Source organism: Odontesthes bonariensis, chromosome 4 (genome assembly GCF_027942865.1).
Source record: "Odontesthes bonariensis isolate fOdoBon6 chromosome 4, fOdoBon6.hap1, whole genome shotgun sequence".
Taxonomy (NCBI): Eukaryota; Metazoa; Chordata; class Actinopteri; order Atheriniformes; family Atherinopsidae; genus Odontesthes; species Odontesthes bonariensis.
Window position 1 is genome coordinate 23,809,922 of NC_134509.1, and position 20,997 is coordinate 23,830,918.

A 20,997-nucleotide genomic window follows, 5' to 3' on the forward strand; every position below is an offset into this window, starting at 1 on the left:
TAACTTTATGAATGTGTCACTAGAATGAAGCAGTAGAGCAATAAGTAGATAATCCATATTATTCACATTTAACATCCTAACTGAGACTAATATAAGTCATTAAAAGACTAAATTAAAGAAATGTTTCACCTTCATAACCACTTTGGCCACTTCTGCTTGTCACAGCAGGAAAAGTAGTGATGTTTTTAACAACATTCATTCATTTAACATTTCTTTACTTGACCCAGCCAATTAGAAAATAACAGTTTTCCATCTGTGACATGTCGAACTGTCCACTAGAAGTAGAACCTCCTCAAGAAAAAACAAATTACTGTCAGAACAGTACTGTTCAAACACAGCTTTTTATTCAACACATTGTATCAGAACACAGTTAGTGTCATATTGTTATTAGAAGTGGAACATGGTGCTGCTACAGGATCTTTTGTTGAGATCTTTTTCAACAGTTTAAGGCAGTTGTCAACAGTGAGGGCTGAAAATTAGCTGCAGGGCAGAGAAGCACATACACGCACGCGGATTCATCTTTTCCTTTCAAATAGTAAAGCGCAGCAAAAATGCACGTATGCTTGAGTGTGCATGTATACCGCAAGAAACTACTGTCACTGTGTTTGCATCATTTTTTTTTCTTTAAGATCAAGTTTCTGGAAAGCATCTCTCAGTTTCTATGACAGGCGTTGTGATGTGATTTGACCAAAGAAAAAAAGAAAAGAAAAACAGACAGACGAGACTAACCAAACAAGCGAGGGAAACAATGTCAGAGAGCAAAGGCAGAAAATATATTCTTTTAAATAAGCAATGCATGACAGTTATAGCGCTGCTTGGGAGCTGGATGGTGGAAATGAAGCACAAACCTCTGAAGCAGAACATGGAAGAGAGAGAAAGGGAGCATTAATATTTTCATGGAGAAAAAAGGTGAAAAGGACAAAATGTCCCCACTTTGTTGCAACAAAGCTCAGTTTGAGTACTGAAGAGAGAGGATAAATTATACTCCACTGCGTTGTATCACCATGGACAATTGGTTTAAATGTTCATATAATTTCCATATCAACAGTACTGCAGAGAATAGCTGACCTCATAAGAGCTGCAGTGTAGAGGGAACCAGTGTGCCAACAGTGTACAGTGTCAAAAAATTAAGTCAGTCCAAAGTTCAAAATATTTTAGAAAACCTGCCATCTTGACAGAAGTTACTCAAATGTTGGAAGATAAATGTGTATCAAGACTTTCATGCCTCTGATTCAAGTGGAGTTTTTCAGATGTGGGTGGAGACAAGCCTGTCCAAAATAGAGGCTATGTATTAAGCAGATCTGATTCCATCTTCATTTGAAGTCCACTGTTACAAGCACAACAACCATTGCTGGCTTCCCAGATTAGGCTGGTTACATATCAGATCCAGTCAGCAGCAACAGATCACTGCCAGACATTTTGTGGCTTCTCGAAGCCTTTAGAGAGACGAATATTTCACTGTTTCCATTTTCATGTCACAGAAATCCTAGAAATCTCCATATCTATGGAAAGAAAAACACAACGTGGTAAATAGTAATGTAAATTAACACGTACTTTATTCTGCAAAATCCACCCAGTGCATGAATTAAATGCTGCTGGGTGTGTTTGATATGAAGACAAATCTTTTAATTAGCATTAACAGAAATAGCAGCTACAATATGTCAGGTCTTGCGTAAAATTCTTAAAGGATAAGACCGTTTTTTTTACATTGGGCCCTTGATTTCACATTATAACATGATGTTCTACTCACCCCTGCTTGTTGTTGAACATTTGGAGCTGTTCCGAAGATATTCGCGAGGCGTCTGGCTGCTCTCTTGAGATATTCGACCATGAAACGGTTTCCTATGGGCAAGCTTATACAGGCACAAACTATGCTGTTTATAATTTATTAATTACTGTACATTAGCACTGATAACGTGGAGGTGCGTTGCTTACTTAAAAAAATCCGGGTTATTGTAATTTTGATTTTTTTTGTCGTAAAGTGGGTGTTACTGACGTCATCGTCGTGCTACTGCCACAGACAGCCCACAGACCTGCTGCCTATTTATTCATTCGGCTAAAATTCAAAATTAGTAACCCGGATTTTTTTAAGTAAGCGACGCACCTCCACGTTATCAGTGCTAGTGTACAGTAATTAATAAATTATAAACAGCATAGTTTGTGCCTGTGTAAGCTTGCCCATAGGAAACCGTTTCATGGCCGAATATCTCAAGAGAGCAGCCAGACGCCTCTCGAATATCTTCGGAACAGCTCCAAATGACCAACAACAAGCAGGGGTGAGTAGAACATCATGTTATAATGTGAAATCAAGGGCCCAATGTCAAAAAACCGGTCTTATCCTTTAAGGCTGGAGCCCAGTTCTTTCCTCTAGTAAAGACAATTATTTTACGTGGAAGGTATGGTAAATAAATGTAGCAGAAGAGGATTTAGCAAACAGATAGAACAAAAAAAATTGGTTTAATAAGCCAAATGCTGAGCCACTAATGCAGAATAAGCTATTTATCATGTCAAGAGAAAACAGTGCATTTAATTTACAATTTACACTTAAATGACAGTTTTTGCCAAGACAGAAGGTTTGATAGTGTATATTTTAATATATGTTTTGGAGTGTTTGAGACTCACTCAGTTTCATCAGAGGTGGGTGTATTATAGCTTTGGAACAGTGGCTGCATGAAGAGTCCCAAAGTTCCCACCACACACACCAGGATGAAGATCCACAGGAAAAGACGGTCTATCACCATGGCGACATACTTCCAGTCCTGGATGATCTGGAACCGAACGAAATTAACAAGTTCATATTGTTGCAGGTTTCATGAGTAAAAATCCTGTGTAAGCCACAGCGGGGCTACAGTGCTACCTAAGAACAGCATAGTGTGTTCTTGTGGATTTGTGTGCTCACAATCCACCTAATTTTTCATTGACTTTGCTAAACTTCCACCTCAAACAATCAAAGTCAACTCCTTTGAGAAATGTCATCTTTAGAAGTCAGAAGGAGTCTTTTTCTTTTTTCTTTTTTTTACTGTGGCTATGAAGGATCTTATGCAACGCAGCACATGTCAGGAGATATATTTTCAACTCCAATAAAGATGGCTGACAACAAGACAGAGAGAGGCCACAAATCAAAGGCTAGTTATAGCACCGAGTGCAGTCAGTTTGTGTATAGGGTTGAGTGCATGCAGGGTTTTTTTGTAGATATTTTCAGATTAAAATAGATGACTGACAGACTGAAAAAGTGTCACAGTTAAAGACATGGCTTGTCCCATATCTCAAATTGCCTTGTAATCTTCTCATTCTTCCTTGCTGTATAACAGACATCATCCGTCTCTATAATCTGCTTTTAAATGCCTTCTCAATCTTCATTCTCTCTTCGACAACATATACTGTCTACTATTCATGAAATTTTTATATCATATCTTTCTCTGCTGATCATCTGTTATCATTTTCATAACCACAGCTTGGTCTCCTCACCCCTTCATTGCCGTCTTCCATCTTCATGTTTTCAGTGATGTATCTTACTCCATCCACTGCCTCCTCTAGGTCTACATCCCACTGAACAGCCAAAGGCCTCCTGTAGTCTGAAAACCCACCACTGCCACCCGGGATGTCGCCCACCTTCCAGCAAAACGTGTGCGCCAAATCCTCATTAATATAGAGAGAGTCCCTGTCCGTTCGGATTCCGCTGAGGCTGATGTTGGATTGCTGCCTGTTGCCTGTGCTGCTCTGCGAATTGCTTTTGCATATGGTATTCCGGCTGGCGTACTTTCGGCGGAGTTTATCGCGGAAGTTGGAAGAGCCTGGACGCCTCATGAAGAGGAAGGTAGGGAGGCTCGCTAAGAAGAGGTGTTTAACCCAGTCAGGCATCTGGTGAGTGGATGGGGAGCGGTGGTGCACATTGAGGACGCAGACGGTGCATACGGTGGAGAATGTGACCAGCACCATGGTGAACATCAAGTATTTACCTCAAAGAAAGTAAAACAGAAGGAGAAAACTAAGATGTTTGCATTTAATTTACATTGCTGCTGCCTTTGATTTCATTTGTCAGTCATTTATTATTCTATATTTGAATAATGGTTGCAAACGATAACCAGCAGCATGTCTAACATGGACAAAGAAAACCTTTAATAAGAATCTGTATTGCTTAGTTGTTTTTTACGATGTACATTTCTAAATTTCTAGGAGGAAAGACATCAGCAATTACCTTAGAGAAGAAACTGTTGCTGTCCATCAATCTGGGAAGGGTTATAAGGCAATTTTAAAGCAACCTGGAATCCATCATTCTACAGTGAGAAAGATTATTTAGGCTTGAAATAAATTCAGACAACTGCCAATCTTCTCGGGAGTGGACTTCAAAGCGAATTCAGCCCAAGGTCAGACCATGCAATGCTCAGAGAAACATACCTACAGAGCAGCATCTCAGACTCTACAGGCCTCAGTTCTCACGTTAAACGTCAAAGTTCTTGACAGTATAATTATAAAAGGACTGAACAAGTATGGCTTGTTTGGAAGGGTTTCAGGAGAAAGCATCTTCTCTCTAAAAAGAACATGGCAGCACAGCTTAGGTTTGCAAAGCTGCATCTGAACAAACCACAAGACTTCTGGAACAATGTCCTTTGGACAGACCAGACCAAAGTGGAGATGTTTGGTCATAATGCACAGCAGCACGTTTGGAAAAAACCAAACACAGCATATCAGCATAAACACCTCATGCCAACTGTCAAGCACGGTGGTGGAGGGCTGATGATCTGGGCTTGTTCTGCAGCCACAGGACCTGGGCACCTTGTAGTCATTGAGTCCTCAATGAACTAAAGTAATGTTGTAAAGAAGTGGGCCAAAATTCCTCCACAATGATGTGAGACACCGACGACATCATACAGAAAACAATTTCTTCAAGGTATTGCTGATAAAGTTGGATCGACAAGCTACTGCATTATGTGATATGTTGTGCTGTTTTTAATCTGAAGCTGTATTTAGAGAATCTTCATGTATGTAATATGTATGTAATTAGCATGTAAACATGTAATAAGATGATTTTTATCATGTCCTAATATGTAAAAACCTTTAAAGAATTTAAAGAGTGTACTTCCTTTCACACTTTAGACTTTTTTTAGGTTACATAATCATAGAAAAAGTTTAAATATCTTTATGACTGATGACATCAACACATTTTTGTCAGCCTCTTAAAAAAGTAGAACTTCCCTGTAGTTATGGTAAATCCACAGTTTTCATATTTTTTCAAGTCTAAACACTCTTGGAAACAAACAAAAACATGACTAACCTATGAGTGGCACTGCTAGAGAGGTGGGTGGCACTATCTTTGATATTAGCAGCAGGAACACTGTGAGCGCCAGCAGCACGGAGATGCACAGCGTCATCTTCTCTCTGCAGTCTGACGGCAAGTAGAACACCAGGATAGCCAGGGATGTGATCAGCACGCAGGGGATGATCAGATTGATGGTATAAAACAGAGGCTTCCTTTTGATGACAAAATCATAGGTGATATCAAGATAAGTGATGTCATTGGGGTCCTCGTTTTTCCGTGCTGGGAGTGAGACAATGTCCCACTCTCCACTTGGCGTGAAGTCGTCACGGCTGGCAAAATCACTCGTGAGGATGAGGTCCACTTCTGTGTGGTCGTAGGTCCAGGAGCGGAACTTGAGGGAGCAATTCTGCTGGTCGAATGGGAAGCTCTGCACTTCGATGGCACAAGCTGACTTGTAGATTGCTGGGGGGAGCCAGAAGATGTCCCCTGTGTTGGAGACCACTGCGTTGCAGTAGAAGGAAACCTCATACACGCCATCAGCACTGAAACAGGAAACAGGTTTAAAGACAAAGTAACATTGAGGAGAGTAAGGATGAAGACGATGTGGAGGGAACATAAAATAACTTACATCTATTCAATTACTTTATTCTTTCATCACGTCTCTGACCCTCCCATTTTAACCATTAAAGTTAGCATTGTTAGACCACTGGTTCGACAAAAACAGTCCAAAAAAGTTAGAACAGTAAAGCTTTTACCACCTTGTAGTGTTGCTTTCCATCTCAAAACACTTCTCGGACTGAGGATACCAAGACATAAAGCATTTCACTTGGTATTTACTTCTATTCTTCCTGATAACGAGTCTTAAAGTGTGCAACAGTACAGGGTCATTGTTGTTGTTACATTTTTCCTTTAAAATTCTTAGCGCAGGCAGTCCAGTCCAGTACCCGTACCCTCTTCTTCTTCAATCGTGCCTTTCTAATGTGTGCGGGATGTGGTTTTGCATTGTCTTGTGGATATATGCATGGACATCCCTAGAAATGATGTGGTCTTGGAGGCAGCATGTGTTACTCAATTAAAATCTCAATAATTATTTTGGATTAATGCCGCCATTCCAGAAATGTAAAAGAGCTTTGCCAAGAGCAATGATACAACTCCATACCATCACAGAGCCTGGCTTTTTGACTTCCAGCTTTATGTTCTGGTTTGGTCAGTAGCACACTTTGTCCTTCTCTTCCAAAAAAGCTTCTTGAAAACTGATTGATCTGACCACAAAACATATTTCCACTGTGTGATGGTCTTTCCCAGATGCCTCCGACCCCAGAGGTTGACATTGCCTCTGGACAAGGTTCACACAAAGTTCCCTTTTTGCACACTAAAATCTGAAGTGTCATTTGTGAATGTGACTCCATATTGTAGTGCTTAACAAAGGATTCCCACAGTAATCTCTTCCCCATAAGGTTATATCAGCTATTAATAAATGACGGTTCTTGATGCGGCGTTGCCTGAGGGATCAGAGATTACACTAGTCCAGTTTAGGCTTGCGGTATTGCACTTTACACACTTAAATTCCTCCAGATAGCTTGAATAATTGAATTATATTATGCACTGTAGAGACAGAAATAGGACAAATCCCTTCAAATCTTTCTGATCAATCTTCCTCGAAGACTATATATGTATATACATATATCCCTTCTGTGATTCCTGGGTGGGGTGAAGTGCACATACTCACTTGTTGTAGAGTACTATGTCAGGAAGCCATATAAGTTTAGATGGTATTCGCAGTTTCTTGATGCCTTCATATTTGTCTGGGTCCCATCTTAGCCTGTAGTCATTCCATTCCTACAGATACAGTATTATCATAAATTCCATGAGTGAATGAAACACCAAGATATGGAACATACAAAGTATTAAAGAAAGATTGCACTGTACCTGGGACAGCCACACATTAGTGGTCATTATCTGTTCTCTTTCATTCTGCAAAAAAGTCACCAATCAGTGTTTATACATTGCATTTTTAACAAGACAATAGTTCAAAGTAAACCCTCAGGGAGAGGTCACAATATTTTGTAACATTCGTAGGCATATTAATATAATTTCAAATATCCTTGTAAATGTCACAAAAGTAAAACTTACAGTTACTTAAACATTAGAACAACCAGCTTTACTAAAGGTCTGCTTGCTGCCTTCTGGCTTGATGGGGGGATGCTGAGGGGACTGAGGGCAATTTTCCTCCAGTAACTCATTACTTGCATGTTCATGCTCAATGCCAACATACAGCTCCACGTGGGATGATGTTTGAATCCAGCTGAGGGGCTGCATGCAGCCATGAAGACAGACAATAAGCTGATTCTTAATGATAAGAGAACATCTTGAAAATGAACACAGTACCTCCTATTTCAGAGTTGAATAGACAATAAGGTTTCCATGTGCATGTATTTTTTCATAATCAAAATTAATAATGTGATATTTTTCCTTGCTTTTGTAATATCTATGTGCAAGTTATCGTTTTATAGCACATCAAAGTACTGCAGTGAAGCAGTTGTTATTTTTCAATAAATTGAAACTTCCTGATCCAGCAGGGGGTGAGGAGACAAAGGACTGCATTGATTTTAGATCATGCACACCCACACAGGTGCTTTTATCCCTCTGGCTGTTTCGTATACACAAACAGGTTAACATAATCCATTTTTCATGGTAATAATAAATAATAATAATACATTTTATTTTTCGAGGCGCCTTTCAGGTCACCCAAGGTCACCTTACATTAAAATTGAGAGCATTAGAAAATAATAAAAGCATAAAAACATGAGACAACATAAAATGGTAGATGTTTTGACATGAGACGATAGAATCAGCACAGGTTTGAGAGTCCCTTTTAATGTTTGTTGTTGATGCTGTTTATGATTATTTCGATACATATAATTAGACATGCACCAAAGAGCTGATCGTTGATTTCTACCTTTGGTCATCAGACATCTCTTCTGTGGTTAACAATGCTCTAAAATGACTGTACTTTTAGAAAAAACTTCCAAATTCCTTGTAAACATCTTCAGAGTGGCAATAAAGAGCATCCTAGTGGGATGCATGGACCAAGTCACCTGGGCCCAGTTTTTCAAAAGTAATCCAATGGGATTTCGGATAACGGATTGGATCAAATCTTGAAAATGGGTTGCTCTAAACAAAAAGATGGATTCCGATAGAAGATCAGATCATGTAATCCGATCTTACATTTGATCTGAATAAAACCTTCGTTTTGTGTTGTTCAAAACTTTGAACTTGGTTTGGGATATATTTGATCCAAAAAAACAAGATAATCCTGATCCCATCAGAAGGGTGGATTCAGTTGTGATTTTCCAAATATTTCAAGTTTTTTTAAAACAAAATGAGTTCTGACAAAATTACTGTTTTCATATGATATACATTTATTCATATTTTGGATGAATACAAATAAAAAAAATATAATTAAAAATGATAATGATGAGTAAAAAGAAAACAAAAAAAAGCTATGAAGCATTTCATATCTAATGAGATATGTCGAAAGAAAAATCTCAGAGCTACCAGCCATCCATATGAATTAGACAACAAAAAATGTTACTCAGTTATTCAGTAGCTAAGTTAAAAGTAGTTTCGTAGCATTCCGTCTCTTATTACATGTCCAGTGTGTCCCTCATTAGGTAGTGGCTGTTCTGGGTCTACATCAGGCTCAGGTCCATCATAATTGTCACTGGCATCGTAAGGGACATGACGCCTGGTTGCAATGTTATGCAGAACAATACAGGCCAAGATTATGTTGCATGCCACCTTCGGTTCTACTCGCAGGTAGTTCAGACAGGCGAACCTTCTCTTCAGCACTCCGTTTAAGCGCTCAGTGGCACATCTTGTCTTGCAATGAGCAGTGTTGAAGCATGCCTGCTCAGGTGTATTTGCAACTGGAAAAGGGGGCATTAGCCATGGTAGAAGAGGGTAAGCGCTGTCTCCCAATAGAATGCCATTTGGTCGGTTGGTTTGAAGCTCTCTGTAAAGTGCACTTTGTCTTAGAATGCATGCATCATGGACAGACCCTGGCCATTTTACAACACAGTTGGTGATGATGAGGTCGGCGTTACCCACAAGTTGTATGTTGATGCTGTGCCTCCCCTTCCGATTGACATACTCCCACTCCCTCTCACGAGGTACTTGGATATGCACATGGGTACAATCGATAACACCAATAGATAACACCCATGTGAAAAAACGTGTGCTTAGTCTGAGCAATCTGGTCATCCTTGGGAAAGGAAACAAACTGATTGATCAGACTGCCCAGTGTCACTGACACAACCTTCACCACGTTACTCACGGTTGATTTATCCACTCCCATATTGTCTCCTATTACTTGATAGAAAGTCCCACATGCATAAAAGCGCAACGCAATTAAGCACTGTTCCTCCACAGACAAAGCATGACTCCTTTGGGTTTTGTGTTGTAGTGTTGGTCTGACCAGATCTGCAATGTACTTAATGTCATCTCTCCCAAAGCGAAACCGTGCATATAGTTCTTCTGACGTGTATTGCTCAAGTGGTTTGGCACGTTCAGCATACACCCTAGCATGGTGCCTTCTCCTATGGTAACGATGAACAATACCCGCCATGTGGATGCCTCTGTAGGTTAAGAGAAATGTGTGCAAAACATGATGTGTTTAAGTGGTCGATCCAGTTAACCACCAACGAGCTGATTGCTGCATGCCTAATTGATTGGGCCAATTTTGCCACTATTGTAGGTGGTTTCAGCTCAGCAAAGGGTGGGGAAGTCACCAAGAAAGGTAAAGAGAGCATTTGGGAAGACATCACCAACCGGATTAATGCCATGTGGTCTGGCCAAAAGAGGAACACAAAACAAGTTACACTGCGCTGGAAAAACCTGCGGGCCAAGGCAACAAAGGACCTCAGTGAAGCAAAAAACCCTAGCACAGGTAACAAGCCATATAAAAGGGGTGATTACACCGACATGGTCCTCGATATCATTGGAGGTGAAAATTCAGAGGCTCTTCATGGAATTGAAGGTGTAGAAGGGAATGGAGAGGCCACAATTTCAGAGGCTAGAGAATGTGAGCTGAATCTTCCTGCAGAGGAATTTTAGGTGTACCTGTTGTTCTTTGCTAAGCCAGTAGGCTACACTATTGAGTCTATTTTAAACTTCTGCTAACCAAGATTTGGTAATTCTGAAATTCGGTATTTGGATTGGATCACAGTGATCCAAAGTTTCTTTAAAAAACTGGCATAAAAGTAATCTGGATCAGGTGATCCTGGATAGCAAAACATGGGATTTCCAAATCCGGATCATTTTGATCCAGATTAAATTTTTTGAACAACTGGGCCCTGAACTCTGCAGCAGCTGATTAAAACGGCCTAAAGCATCACTGATATTCATACACTAAGACTCAGTGATATCAGTGATGTATCTGCACAGAGCCTAAATGACATAACCCCACAGCCACAGCCTGTTCACCCTGCTGCCATGTTGCAAGCAGTACAAACGTATACCCTCATACCAGCAGACAAAAGGCGAATTCATGGATTCTGCATCTGTATGCACAAACCAATAAGGACTTTGTGGACACACACGTGGTTCTATTCGTGCTACAATTTGGATCTTTAACAAGGTTGGTGAGATCTCCTCTATTCACCACTTGTCACTTACACATTTATCCCATAAATAAACCTTTAATTCACATTTGCTCATTTTCAACATGTGTTTGTGTTGGGGATGTTACGGTTTTCATCAAAGTTTTTAAGTTGGATTACAGCAAACACGCAGTCGTCAGTTAATTTAGTTACCTTTATTGAGCTGCATGTTTGTATATTTTTTCTTTGTTCAGACCCATCATGCAGGATTAGTGATTGGGAGGGCCGGCCCAACACATCCTGACTTGAAGTATTAATGATGGCATAGATTGCATCATTGGTTAAAACTAAGTGCAGCTTTTTGTTTTTTGTAGCACTGTTGTTTTGTTTTTTTGTTGTTGTGTATTTGATTTATTTTGAAGTAAGGTGTCAGAACTGAATATCTTTTTTCAGCCATTTGGTTTGTATATGAGTTCTTGAATTATTTTACCAACTTTTAGTTAAGGTTACTGTGTAAATTGAGCTTTTATGGCCACGGTACCGACTAAAGCAGACCACGAGTGCAATTCTGTATAAAGGCAGTTGGACTCTGGGGACTTGAGAGGTGACATTATGCTTTGAAACATATGTTTTGCCGCTGCTTCAGTTTGTCTTCGTTATACTGTGACTCACTTTTACGATTGTATGATGGAGGGAGAAAATTGTGTATGAAATGCTCACCTTAAAGAAATGCAATGTTCAGCTCAATCTGCCTACCTACCACCTTTCTTGACCCTTGATCCAGACTACATGGGATATAGGTTCGAATGCGCCAAAGTGTCCCATGCTTCCATATCAATTGATCTATGTTTATGCATTTGACAGACGCTTTTATCCAAAACTACTACAGTCATTGTCAGTCTTTCAGTTAGAAACTATAGAGGCGTGTATAATGGCCAATCTCCAGGCAGACTCTGTCCTGACTCTGACCCTCTTTGTCTGTGTGCAGCAACCTTTGTATAAAATTCTGATCCAGGTGCAAGCGTGGTCGGCAGAGTTGCAGCAGCTACAAATTTCTGGGCTGCACACAGACAGCTTGTTTGATGATGAGATTGATGTGCAAAAGCAAATCTGACTGGCCTATCAGTAGTAGTTTTTCAGACTGAACAAACTTCAAAAGGAAAAGAAATAATCAAGAGCGCTCAGAAGATAAATCAAGTACAGTGAAGGTGCTCCAGAACAAGGAAGATACTGAAGAGGGCTGTTCGCGCAGCTCGACATTTTGACAATACTGCTTAATTAATGGTACTGATTAATAATTTCATTAAAGGCTTTCAAACTTTTTATCAAGAAAAGACTAGATCTTAAATTTTGTTATACAATCTGCTGAATAATGACAGTGAGGTTAATATTCACCGTCTGTAAAGGATTTGAATAACATCAAATGAAACTAAAAGTAGACATGTGGAACATGCTTAGAAGATTTGGATGTATGATAAAGTCTGTACACAGTGTATACTCACTATGCTGATGAGCTGAGATAGAGACACCTGCAAGGAGATGGTGACCTGTTGGCTCTTATTGACAGCCGGTCTTATCAGTTTGTTGTAGTGCTCTGGGCCCAGAAGGTAGTTGACCAGCCGCTCCTCTGCATTCTCTGCTCTGCTGCCTACCGGCAAAACACAGTCAGCAGAAAGACAGTTTGATTGCATACAATTTCCAAGTGCTGCAGGCTTCTTTAGAATAATAGAGAAGCTCACGTGCAACTTCCCTGCTCTGCTTGAAAAGAACACGATTGGTCGGACAAAAACTAATGGCAAAACTAAATGCCATGTATTTGTCTTGAAGCAAACCAAAACCTTGTAAGAAAAAAAGTAGGTCCGTTCTTAATTTGATTCATTTTAACCCTGAAAGCACACAGCAAATACCACCACATTCCACGTGTGTGTGTGTGTGTGTGTGTGTGTGTGTGGACACCACAGGACATTATGGCTGCATCCCATGTTTTCATTAAGTGCTTGGGTGTGTGTCTTGCAGTATGATGCTTAACTGCAGGGTGCTGAGGAAAAGGGACAAAGAAGAATCCAGTCATGCATCCTGTGAGGAGATCACTGAAGCTTAGTGTTTCCACAGCTCTAAATTATTGATTATGTAAAAGTGATAGTATGAATAAGTTAGAAACAAAATACTTTTTGACAAAATCTATTGGCTTCATCTGCCATTGTGCCTACAGTGTCAAACAAACAGAGAACAGTGCAGTGAGCATTTAATATCTGGGTGGCTTCCCACTCTGTGCCACATGAATTGTCAGTTTTTATACGATTAAATGTAGCGAGTGCTGAATACGCATGGATGTTCCTTTTTCTGATGCACCCAGCTGATTCACCTTTTCATGTCAGACTGCACATCATTGGTTTCAGTGGAAGAGAAGCATGTGAATCTATTGGAACTAAAAAACATGAGGATAAATGGTTTAACATCATGGACCTTTGTGTAAGAGACAGATATGGTTTGAGATAAAGATTAACCTAATTAATTTATTTTATATGTAAGTTAAAGTGATCGTAGTATAGCTCATCAACCTGTGTTAAGATGTAAAAAATCGTGCAGGGTTACCGTTTGTGTTTTAAGATTTCTTTCATATTTACCCGTTTATTTTAATATTTTCTAGTATTAACTTTGTAATAAAAGTTGTAGAAAAGGTTATTTTGTCAAGCCCTGCCATTCTTTTGACTCTAAAGTAGAAACTTTCATGTTCTTTGATTGTTCAAATCATTTCATATAATTTAGCATGTTTTTTATTACTCCGGTGTATGAAATATGCTATACAAATAAAGCTGCCTTGCCTAAATAGCTTAATGAAGCATGTTGACAAAAATCAAGCGAAACAGTCAGGTAACAAGCACATTTGGAGCTAGATTTTTGACACCTTATACCATGCTTGTTTAATATGATTTACCGATGATTAAATGACTATTTTTAAGCCAGGATCAGTAACTTCATGGAATCTCTGATGGTTACATGACAAGTGGGCTAATCAAACAAATATTATTCCTGAGATAAAGGCAGAAGAGGGGCACAACTGGGATACAAGATATTGTTCTGGGGTGTTTGTAGGTATCCTGGGCCTGTCAATGAAACGCCAATAGAGAAGGGTTGTTCACCTTAAAACCCCAGCCGACCAAATTCTCTGTGTAGCTGCCAAAGAAAACATTGGAGACCTGACTTTCTTTTAGGATAACAACAATTCCTGTGAGGTTGACAGGTGTTTTTTTTTTACAGAGTAAATGGTGCACTTTATATCAAGAATACAGTGCAGCTCGCAGTAATATGCATAGTGTGTTTTTAATTCCTGAGAGCAGATCAAATTATCTGCTGTTTCTGTGATCCTAATGTTTTCTGACGCCTTCTTTTAAAATACTGCTGTTGTAACTGAGGACTGCTGCCAAACACCATTACATAGCACAAAGTCAACTCCAATCTTCAGGCCTTCGAGGAAATGCAAACATTCACAATAACATGGTGGAAGACATGGAGAAGAGCTGTGTGCCTCTGAGTTATATTATATATTCTAAATAATATATAACTCCAGGGTACCTTTGCCTTGATGGATGCTGCAGAAAAATGTTAATAATGTTCTCTGTCAACTGTCATAACCAATCAACTTTGTCAGAGATCTGCTATCTGAACATTGATAGCTCATGTTTTAAGGGGGTGTTGTTTTCATTTTTCTATTGTTATTATCACTATGTTATTTAACAACTACTGCTGTGTCAATCTGGCTTTGAAGCTCCAATCAAACCAATTTCATGGGCAAAAATCTAAACTTCAACACCCTATGAAACTAAATGTGAATCAAGGTCAGGCTAATGCTAAGAAGCTTTTCTTTTAGGACAGTGAGCTTGCTACTCAAGTGTGTTCCCTAAAAGACAGGAGATGGGCCTTTCTTGGTTGTAGTTATAAAATAGCCCTTGGTAAATTATTCACAGGGCCCATCTGCTTTTACTTAGAAATATTTTTAGAGTATGAACACCACACTCTCTCATGTGGAAGTTGTTGTAAGGAGTGGTTTTGTTTTTTCTCAAATAAATTCTGATAAAATACAAAGATGCATTACACCCACCTTTTCTTGTGATACAACAACACACAAATTACACACACAAAAAAGTGTTGCTTAAGATTCTGATCAACTTCCCGCTTTGTCAGAAAAATGTAATTAAATTTAAAAATATATATATATATATATATATATATATATATAGATATATATATATATATATATATATATATATATAGATATATATAGATATATATATATAGATATATATATATATATATAGATATAGATATATATATAGATATACATATATTATAGTTTCATGACAATGCGAATAAGAGTATGAAATACATCACTAGCCGTAACAGGGATTGGGAATGTTAGAATGAATCATTTAAGCAAAGGAAGGAAATAGAAAATATAGATGATTTACAGTAAGAAACTCTGGCATAAGCATTAAGAAATAAATCTATTGAGATCGATGTAAATGGCAGAGGAACAGGTCCAGAAGTGCAAAGTTAGTGCAGATTAGGCATGATGGATGTTAAGAGATATTCTTGAAATAGAGGGATGTCCCTTCTCCCATATGTCTTGTTTCCTATGAGAGCCTAAAGACTTAAACCTAATATCCCTAAAGAACATTACTTTAAAATCAAAAGTTCTAAAGTATTTCATGACACTAAAGTAAGGTACAGAGATATAAGATTAGAACTGGATTGGTTAAGGTCTCAGGGAAAACGTGATTAATTGATTAAGGAGTTTTTTTTATGTAGCTTTCTGAATAATAACACACATTTGAAAAATATTACAACACATTTTCCTACCTTACTGTAAGTGACCAGAATCTATGGAAGAGTTGTAATGTTGTATTGGTTAAATTATACATATAAAAGATCACATAATCTCCACAAATGTTGCACAAAAACAAATTACATTAACTTCTATCTGGCACTTCGACATGTTACTGCTAGTGTGTGAGTGTGTGTGCGCGTAAGAAAACGTTCATTGTAACATTATTCCCTTAAATATGCTAAAACTGAAAACTACTCAGGACCTTGGACAGCTCTATCACCCTCTTCAAAGCAGTAACATTGATTGTATTCTCCAGGGAAATACTATTCAAACATGTATCTCCTCAGTAAATAATCTCACTGCCTTGAATAAAAAAAAAAACATACAAAATAACTCACTTGAAAGAGAAAAAATGAGAAACAAGAGGGAAGCGTTAGGTGTCATCTCCTCTCCGCTTGGTGTCCTCCAAAAAAGAAAGAAAACAAAACTCACATGTGAATATTCCGTCGTGAAACAATGAGCCCTTCTTATGCTCCCACGCATTTGGTCCCGTTTCTGTAGCTGGAATAATATGCAGCGTAAAAAAAGAAAAAAAACTTTGACAAATGGACTACGGTAAAGAGGTCATGTGCACAAAATGTTTCTTTTCAATTAGCAACTTGGCAGCAAAAGACAACTAATTCCGTCCTATTTCCTGTAATCCGCCGCCGCCGCCTCCGCAGCAAACCAACCGCTGTAAACCGCTTTCGACCCAGTTCAAACAGTTCGAGTGAGCTTCGGTTTGTGTCTGATGCTGTCGTCCAAAGATTCCGAATGAAACTTCTTTTCTGTGACCTGAACCATCAGCCGTCACCTGCGTCAAGTTTGCCGCTCTCTGACGAGGAACCGCAGCTGCTGAGACAGTGGCGCGCGCAACCAGCATGCGCTCCTCAGGGTTAGTGACCGCGGTTAAAGTCCACGAAGAGGCCGGAGGAGAAGGCAGGAGGGGAGGCAGGACGAGGGTTCAGGGAGGAGGGATTCGAGTGTGCTCTTAAGATTCGGACTTCTTCAAAATCATTCACGTCACGGCATTTGCGGTACTACAATGTTTTTTAGCTAAGAGGCACGAAAAGGTTCACATCTTTTCTAATGTATGCTGACACTGCTTAGAATTAGATTATTTTTGAGCCCACTATATAAACTGTCAATGGAGGAAAGAAGGCTAACCATTTATTTATAAGTTGGCTACTTAATTTAAGAATAGTTTTAAGGTGATTTGCTGAAATCTTTCAGAATCTTTAGTTCTGAGTGCCTATTTTACTTCACTATCTGACAACTTAAGTTGCTTATGATCACTTTGGGGATTTACTTTAAAACTTCGGGACAGACTTGATAAATCATTAAGTCATCTTATGTTTATAAGATTCCCCATGCGTAAATTAAAAAGTTGCCCCTATATAAAGCTGATACACCACTTTCACCACATATTCAATCTGAAATATGCCGTTCTGCATAATAAGGACTTCCACTTTTCATACATTCACTTACTTCTACTTGAGCACTATCCTTTATGTAGCGCTTAATGCTCATACCAACCTTTCTTACAACACTGAAGCTTGAATGTTATTCCTCATTTTTTCACTTTTCCCAGCAATGATTATAATAATTTGAATTGGTTTCACTCCATCATTTTCCAACATGTCATTCATCTCCAACCAACTCAGTGCTATGAGAAAGGGAAGGAGCAGAGTGGTGAACAAGGAATGAGCAACCACTATTTGCAGAGAGTTCAGGTTTTACTCATTTAGATCAGGACAGAGTACATTCCAGTAATATGAACTTTTCTGAAGTCCTGTATGTGGACAAAAGTATTTTGAGGAATACCACTGACAAAGTTTGTAATTCTGACAATTATCATTACAAATTGTGAACAGAAAAAAGTGAAGCTACTAAGTGGTCACTTAGTCAGACAGTGAAATCCATTTTAGATACCATGAGCAAAAATTACAAACATCAAAACACAAATAAAGGATTTATTTAAATGCATGTACTTATTACCAATTACAGACATTATTTTGCATATATACAAAAAGAAACATTCATGTAAATTTTCTTTTTGTCCTTAAAAAAGCTCCCCACCATTCTTTTTACTGAACTGAATGTGTTGGAGAAACACGCCTCTTTAGAGGAATCAATTTCCACGATTCAATGATCTCTCCTACAGCATCAGAATCCATAAACAGAGTATTCATTTATCAGACATATACACTAACCTGTGGGCCTGCTTTTATATTTGAATTCATATTGTGAGCTCAGCTCATACAAAAGTATATTTAACTACAGGACAGAGTGCATGTGGCTATCACAGTAAAAGGAGAATCATGTTGGTGTCCGCGCTGCTGCAGAAGTCACAGTGGCATGCAAAGAAGAAAGAACATACTGCACCTCTTTTCAGATCTTTCGGTGTGTGGCTCATGAATAAAACATGACAGATTCAGTTTCAAACAATCAGAAATATGGCCTTATCTTGGGAAAAGGTGTGGAGAATTTCTTTTTTCACTTGTTTTATGTCTATGTCATCTTTTTTTCAATAATGTTCAGATATTTTCAGGCATTTCTTAATGCAAACACATGTGAATTCATGCATAGACATTCCTGTTACAAAATAAGAAAAACTGATGATTTACACCTGGGACATTATTGATGTAGTTTGAAAGAGCATAAATCCACCAGTCTCGGCCATATAACTAACACATTACTCTCTTACACGGCCCAGTGGAGATTTCAATCTGCTATAATGGAAGTGAGAGTCTGCTTCAGTCAAGTTAACTGGCATGAGGATGCCACATTTTACAGCAATTCACAACACCCTGCCTCACTAACTCTTCAGCCCCATCCCAACCTCTGCCTCAGACAGGCAGGTTTCAGGCTGATAAATAAAAGTGCTTAGATCATACCAGCCATATTTATCTATTTATAGTTGGGACACCATATGTGTCGTGGGATCAATATGGGCTTATACGTGTGTATATTGTATTTTCATCCAAGGTTGCAGTTTCATTTGCAAACCTTTATTACATCGTCTGGGTCATTTCCACAAAGCTCCTACAGGGCCTCAGAACACATATACTCTCATGAAAGAAATAAAGCTCGCCCTCTCACAGTTCTGAAGGTTTACATACTGGGTCTTAAAATCATGTAAAACTATTTCAGATTAACAACAGCACAAATTACACTGTGTCATTTATTTGACTAAGACTAAGCTAAAAGCAGAAATAGTGTATTAAAAAAAAAAGTAAATCAAATCAAATCAAATTTATTTGTATAGCACATTTCATGTACAAACAGTTCAAAGTGCTTTACATAAAATAAAAGCATTGCAGCGGGGAGTGCAAGAAGCATTAAAAATACATAAAAGAATATAAAGAGAAACAAATAAAATCATTTAAATGAATTTAAAAACAGGCAACAGTCCAGATAAGTCAAAAGATATTTCATGCATAGACACATGAGAAAAGAAATGTTTCTAACCTGGATTTAAAAATGTCTACATTTGGTGAAAGTTTAATCTCCACTGGCAGTTTGTTCCACTTGTTTGCAGCACAACAGCTAAATGCTGCTTCTCCATGTTTAGTCTGGACTCTGGACTGGACCAGCTGACCTGAGTCCATGCAACATTTTGTAGAACAGCTTTAACTGCAGTGACTTTGAATATTCATTTTCTGTGTAATGTTATCAGACATTCTGTAGATCTGCTGCTGTGTTTGGGATCTTTGTCCTGTTGATGAGCCAGTTTCAGCCAAGCTTTAGCTGTCAGACAGATGGCCTCACATCTGACTCTAGAATACTTTGGTATCCAGAGGAGTTCATGGTGGACTCAATGACTGCAAAGTGTTCAGATCAATTGGCTGCAAAACAAGCCCAGATCATCAGCCCTCCACCACCGTGCTTGACAGTTGGTATGAGGTGTTTGTGCTGATATGCTGTGTTTGGTTTCCTCCAAACGTGCTGCTGTGCATTATGAGCAAACATCTCCACTTTGGTCTGGTCTGTCCAAAGGACATTGTTCCAGAAGTCTTGTGGTTTGTTCAGATGCAGCTTTGCAAACCTAAGCTGTGCTGCCATGTTCTTTTTAGAGAGAAGAGGCTAACTGAGGCCTGTAGAGTCTGAGATGTAGCTCTTGGGTTTTTGACCTCGGAGTGAACTTGCTGGGACGTCCACTCCTGGGAAGATTGAAAGCTGTCTTGAATGTTTTCCACCTGTGAATAATCTTTCTCTCTGTAGAATGATGGACTCCAGATAGTTTGGAAATGGCCTTATAACCCTTCCCAGATTGATGGGCAGCAACAATTGCTTCTGTAAACCCATCTTTCCTCCTTGGCATTGTGTTAACACACACCTGAATGCTGCAGACCAACAAACTGTAAAAACGTTTGCTCACACTTGATGATGAGCAACGAATCAAGTGCATTTAATTTGAGGTTGTTTAGAATTGAAGGAGAGTGTACTTTCTTTTTGACATGATGGTAAATGTTGAAGAATCTCCATGAGTTCAAAAAGAAGTTGGAGTTTCAAAAAAATTGTGGCAGGCAAGTAATATGAATATAGGGCTTTAATAGTAAAATACCAGACAGCAAAGGAACAACAATGAAGCGCATAAAAGTATATAATAATCAGTGAGCTGGTAGAAAGACTTAAGGAGAGGTTGAATGAGAGACTGAAGATGTCAGTGTAAATGTAAGGTGACCAGAGCAGGTATTTGTGAGTGCAGAGAATCTTCTTCAACTGATCCTTGGTTGATAGTTTTTTTTTTTTGTTTGTTTGTTTTGTAAATCATCCGTTGCTCAAAAAAAGCACTCTTTTGTGGTTCATGAGCAGTGTGTTCATCGTCTTGAGAGGATCTTAGGCTTTCTGGCTAACAACAAAACTCAGCCTGAGGGCTTGGGGCTGGGGAATAAACATAGATTTGAGTTTTGCAGACCGTAATAGTGGGTGTGGGATGATGTCAAAAGATAAACTAAACCCATAATGAGAGGCAGATGGATTTCAGTATTCAGGATTTGACTATTTCTTCACATATTTGATAAGTGTAGTTTTACAGATCAGGCATGAAGTATCAGATCAAATATCATCAGTAATTATATTCTTTTCAACAAATATGTTATTTGTGCGGTAACTGTAGCATTACCAATTGGTCAGTACATGGATGAGGTGCTAACCCTGTTGTAATTGCATGTCTCAAATTTTCTGCATGTGTGGCCCTTTCTGTTGGATTTTAGTGGGATTTGTTTCAGACGTTTAAATGGAAAGTTGCATGAGAAAAAAAAAGG

General features: G+C 38.8%; 1 protein-coding gene across 1 annotated transcript; it reads right to left on the bottom strand.

The window, feature by feature from the left end:
* Positions 1 to 2,618: 2,618 nt before the first annotated feature.
* Positions 2,619 to 16,254, bottom strand: LOC142379124 (neuronal acetylcholine receptor subunit beta-2-like). The gene is made up of 7 exons (XM_075464261.1): positions 16,087 to 16,254; positions 12,363 to 12,508; positions 7,190 to 7,234; positions 6,990 to 7,099; positions 5,276 to 5,802; positions 3,469 to 3,959; positions 2,619 to 2,768 (listed from the first exon to the last, which is right to left on the bottom strand). Exons 1-7 carry the CDS (start codon positions 16,229 to 16,231, stop codon positions 2,619 to 2,621), a joined length of 1,614 nt encoding a protein of 537 aa, XP_075320376.1. The 5' UTR covers positions 16,232 to 16,254.
* Between the last annotated feature and the right edge of the window lie 4,743 nt (positions 16,255 to 20,997).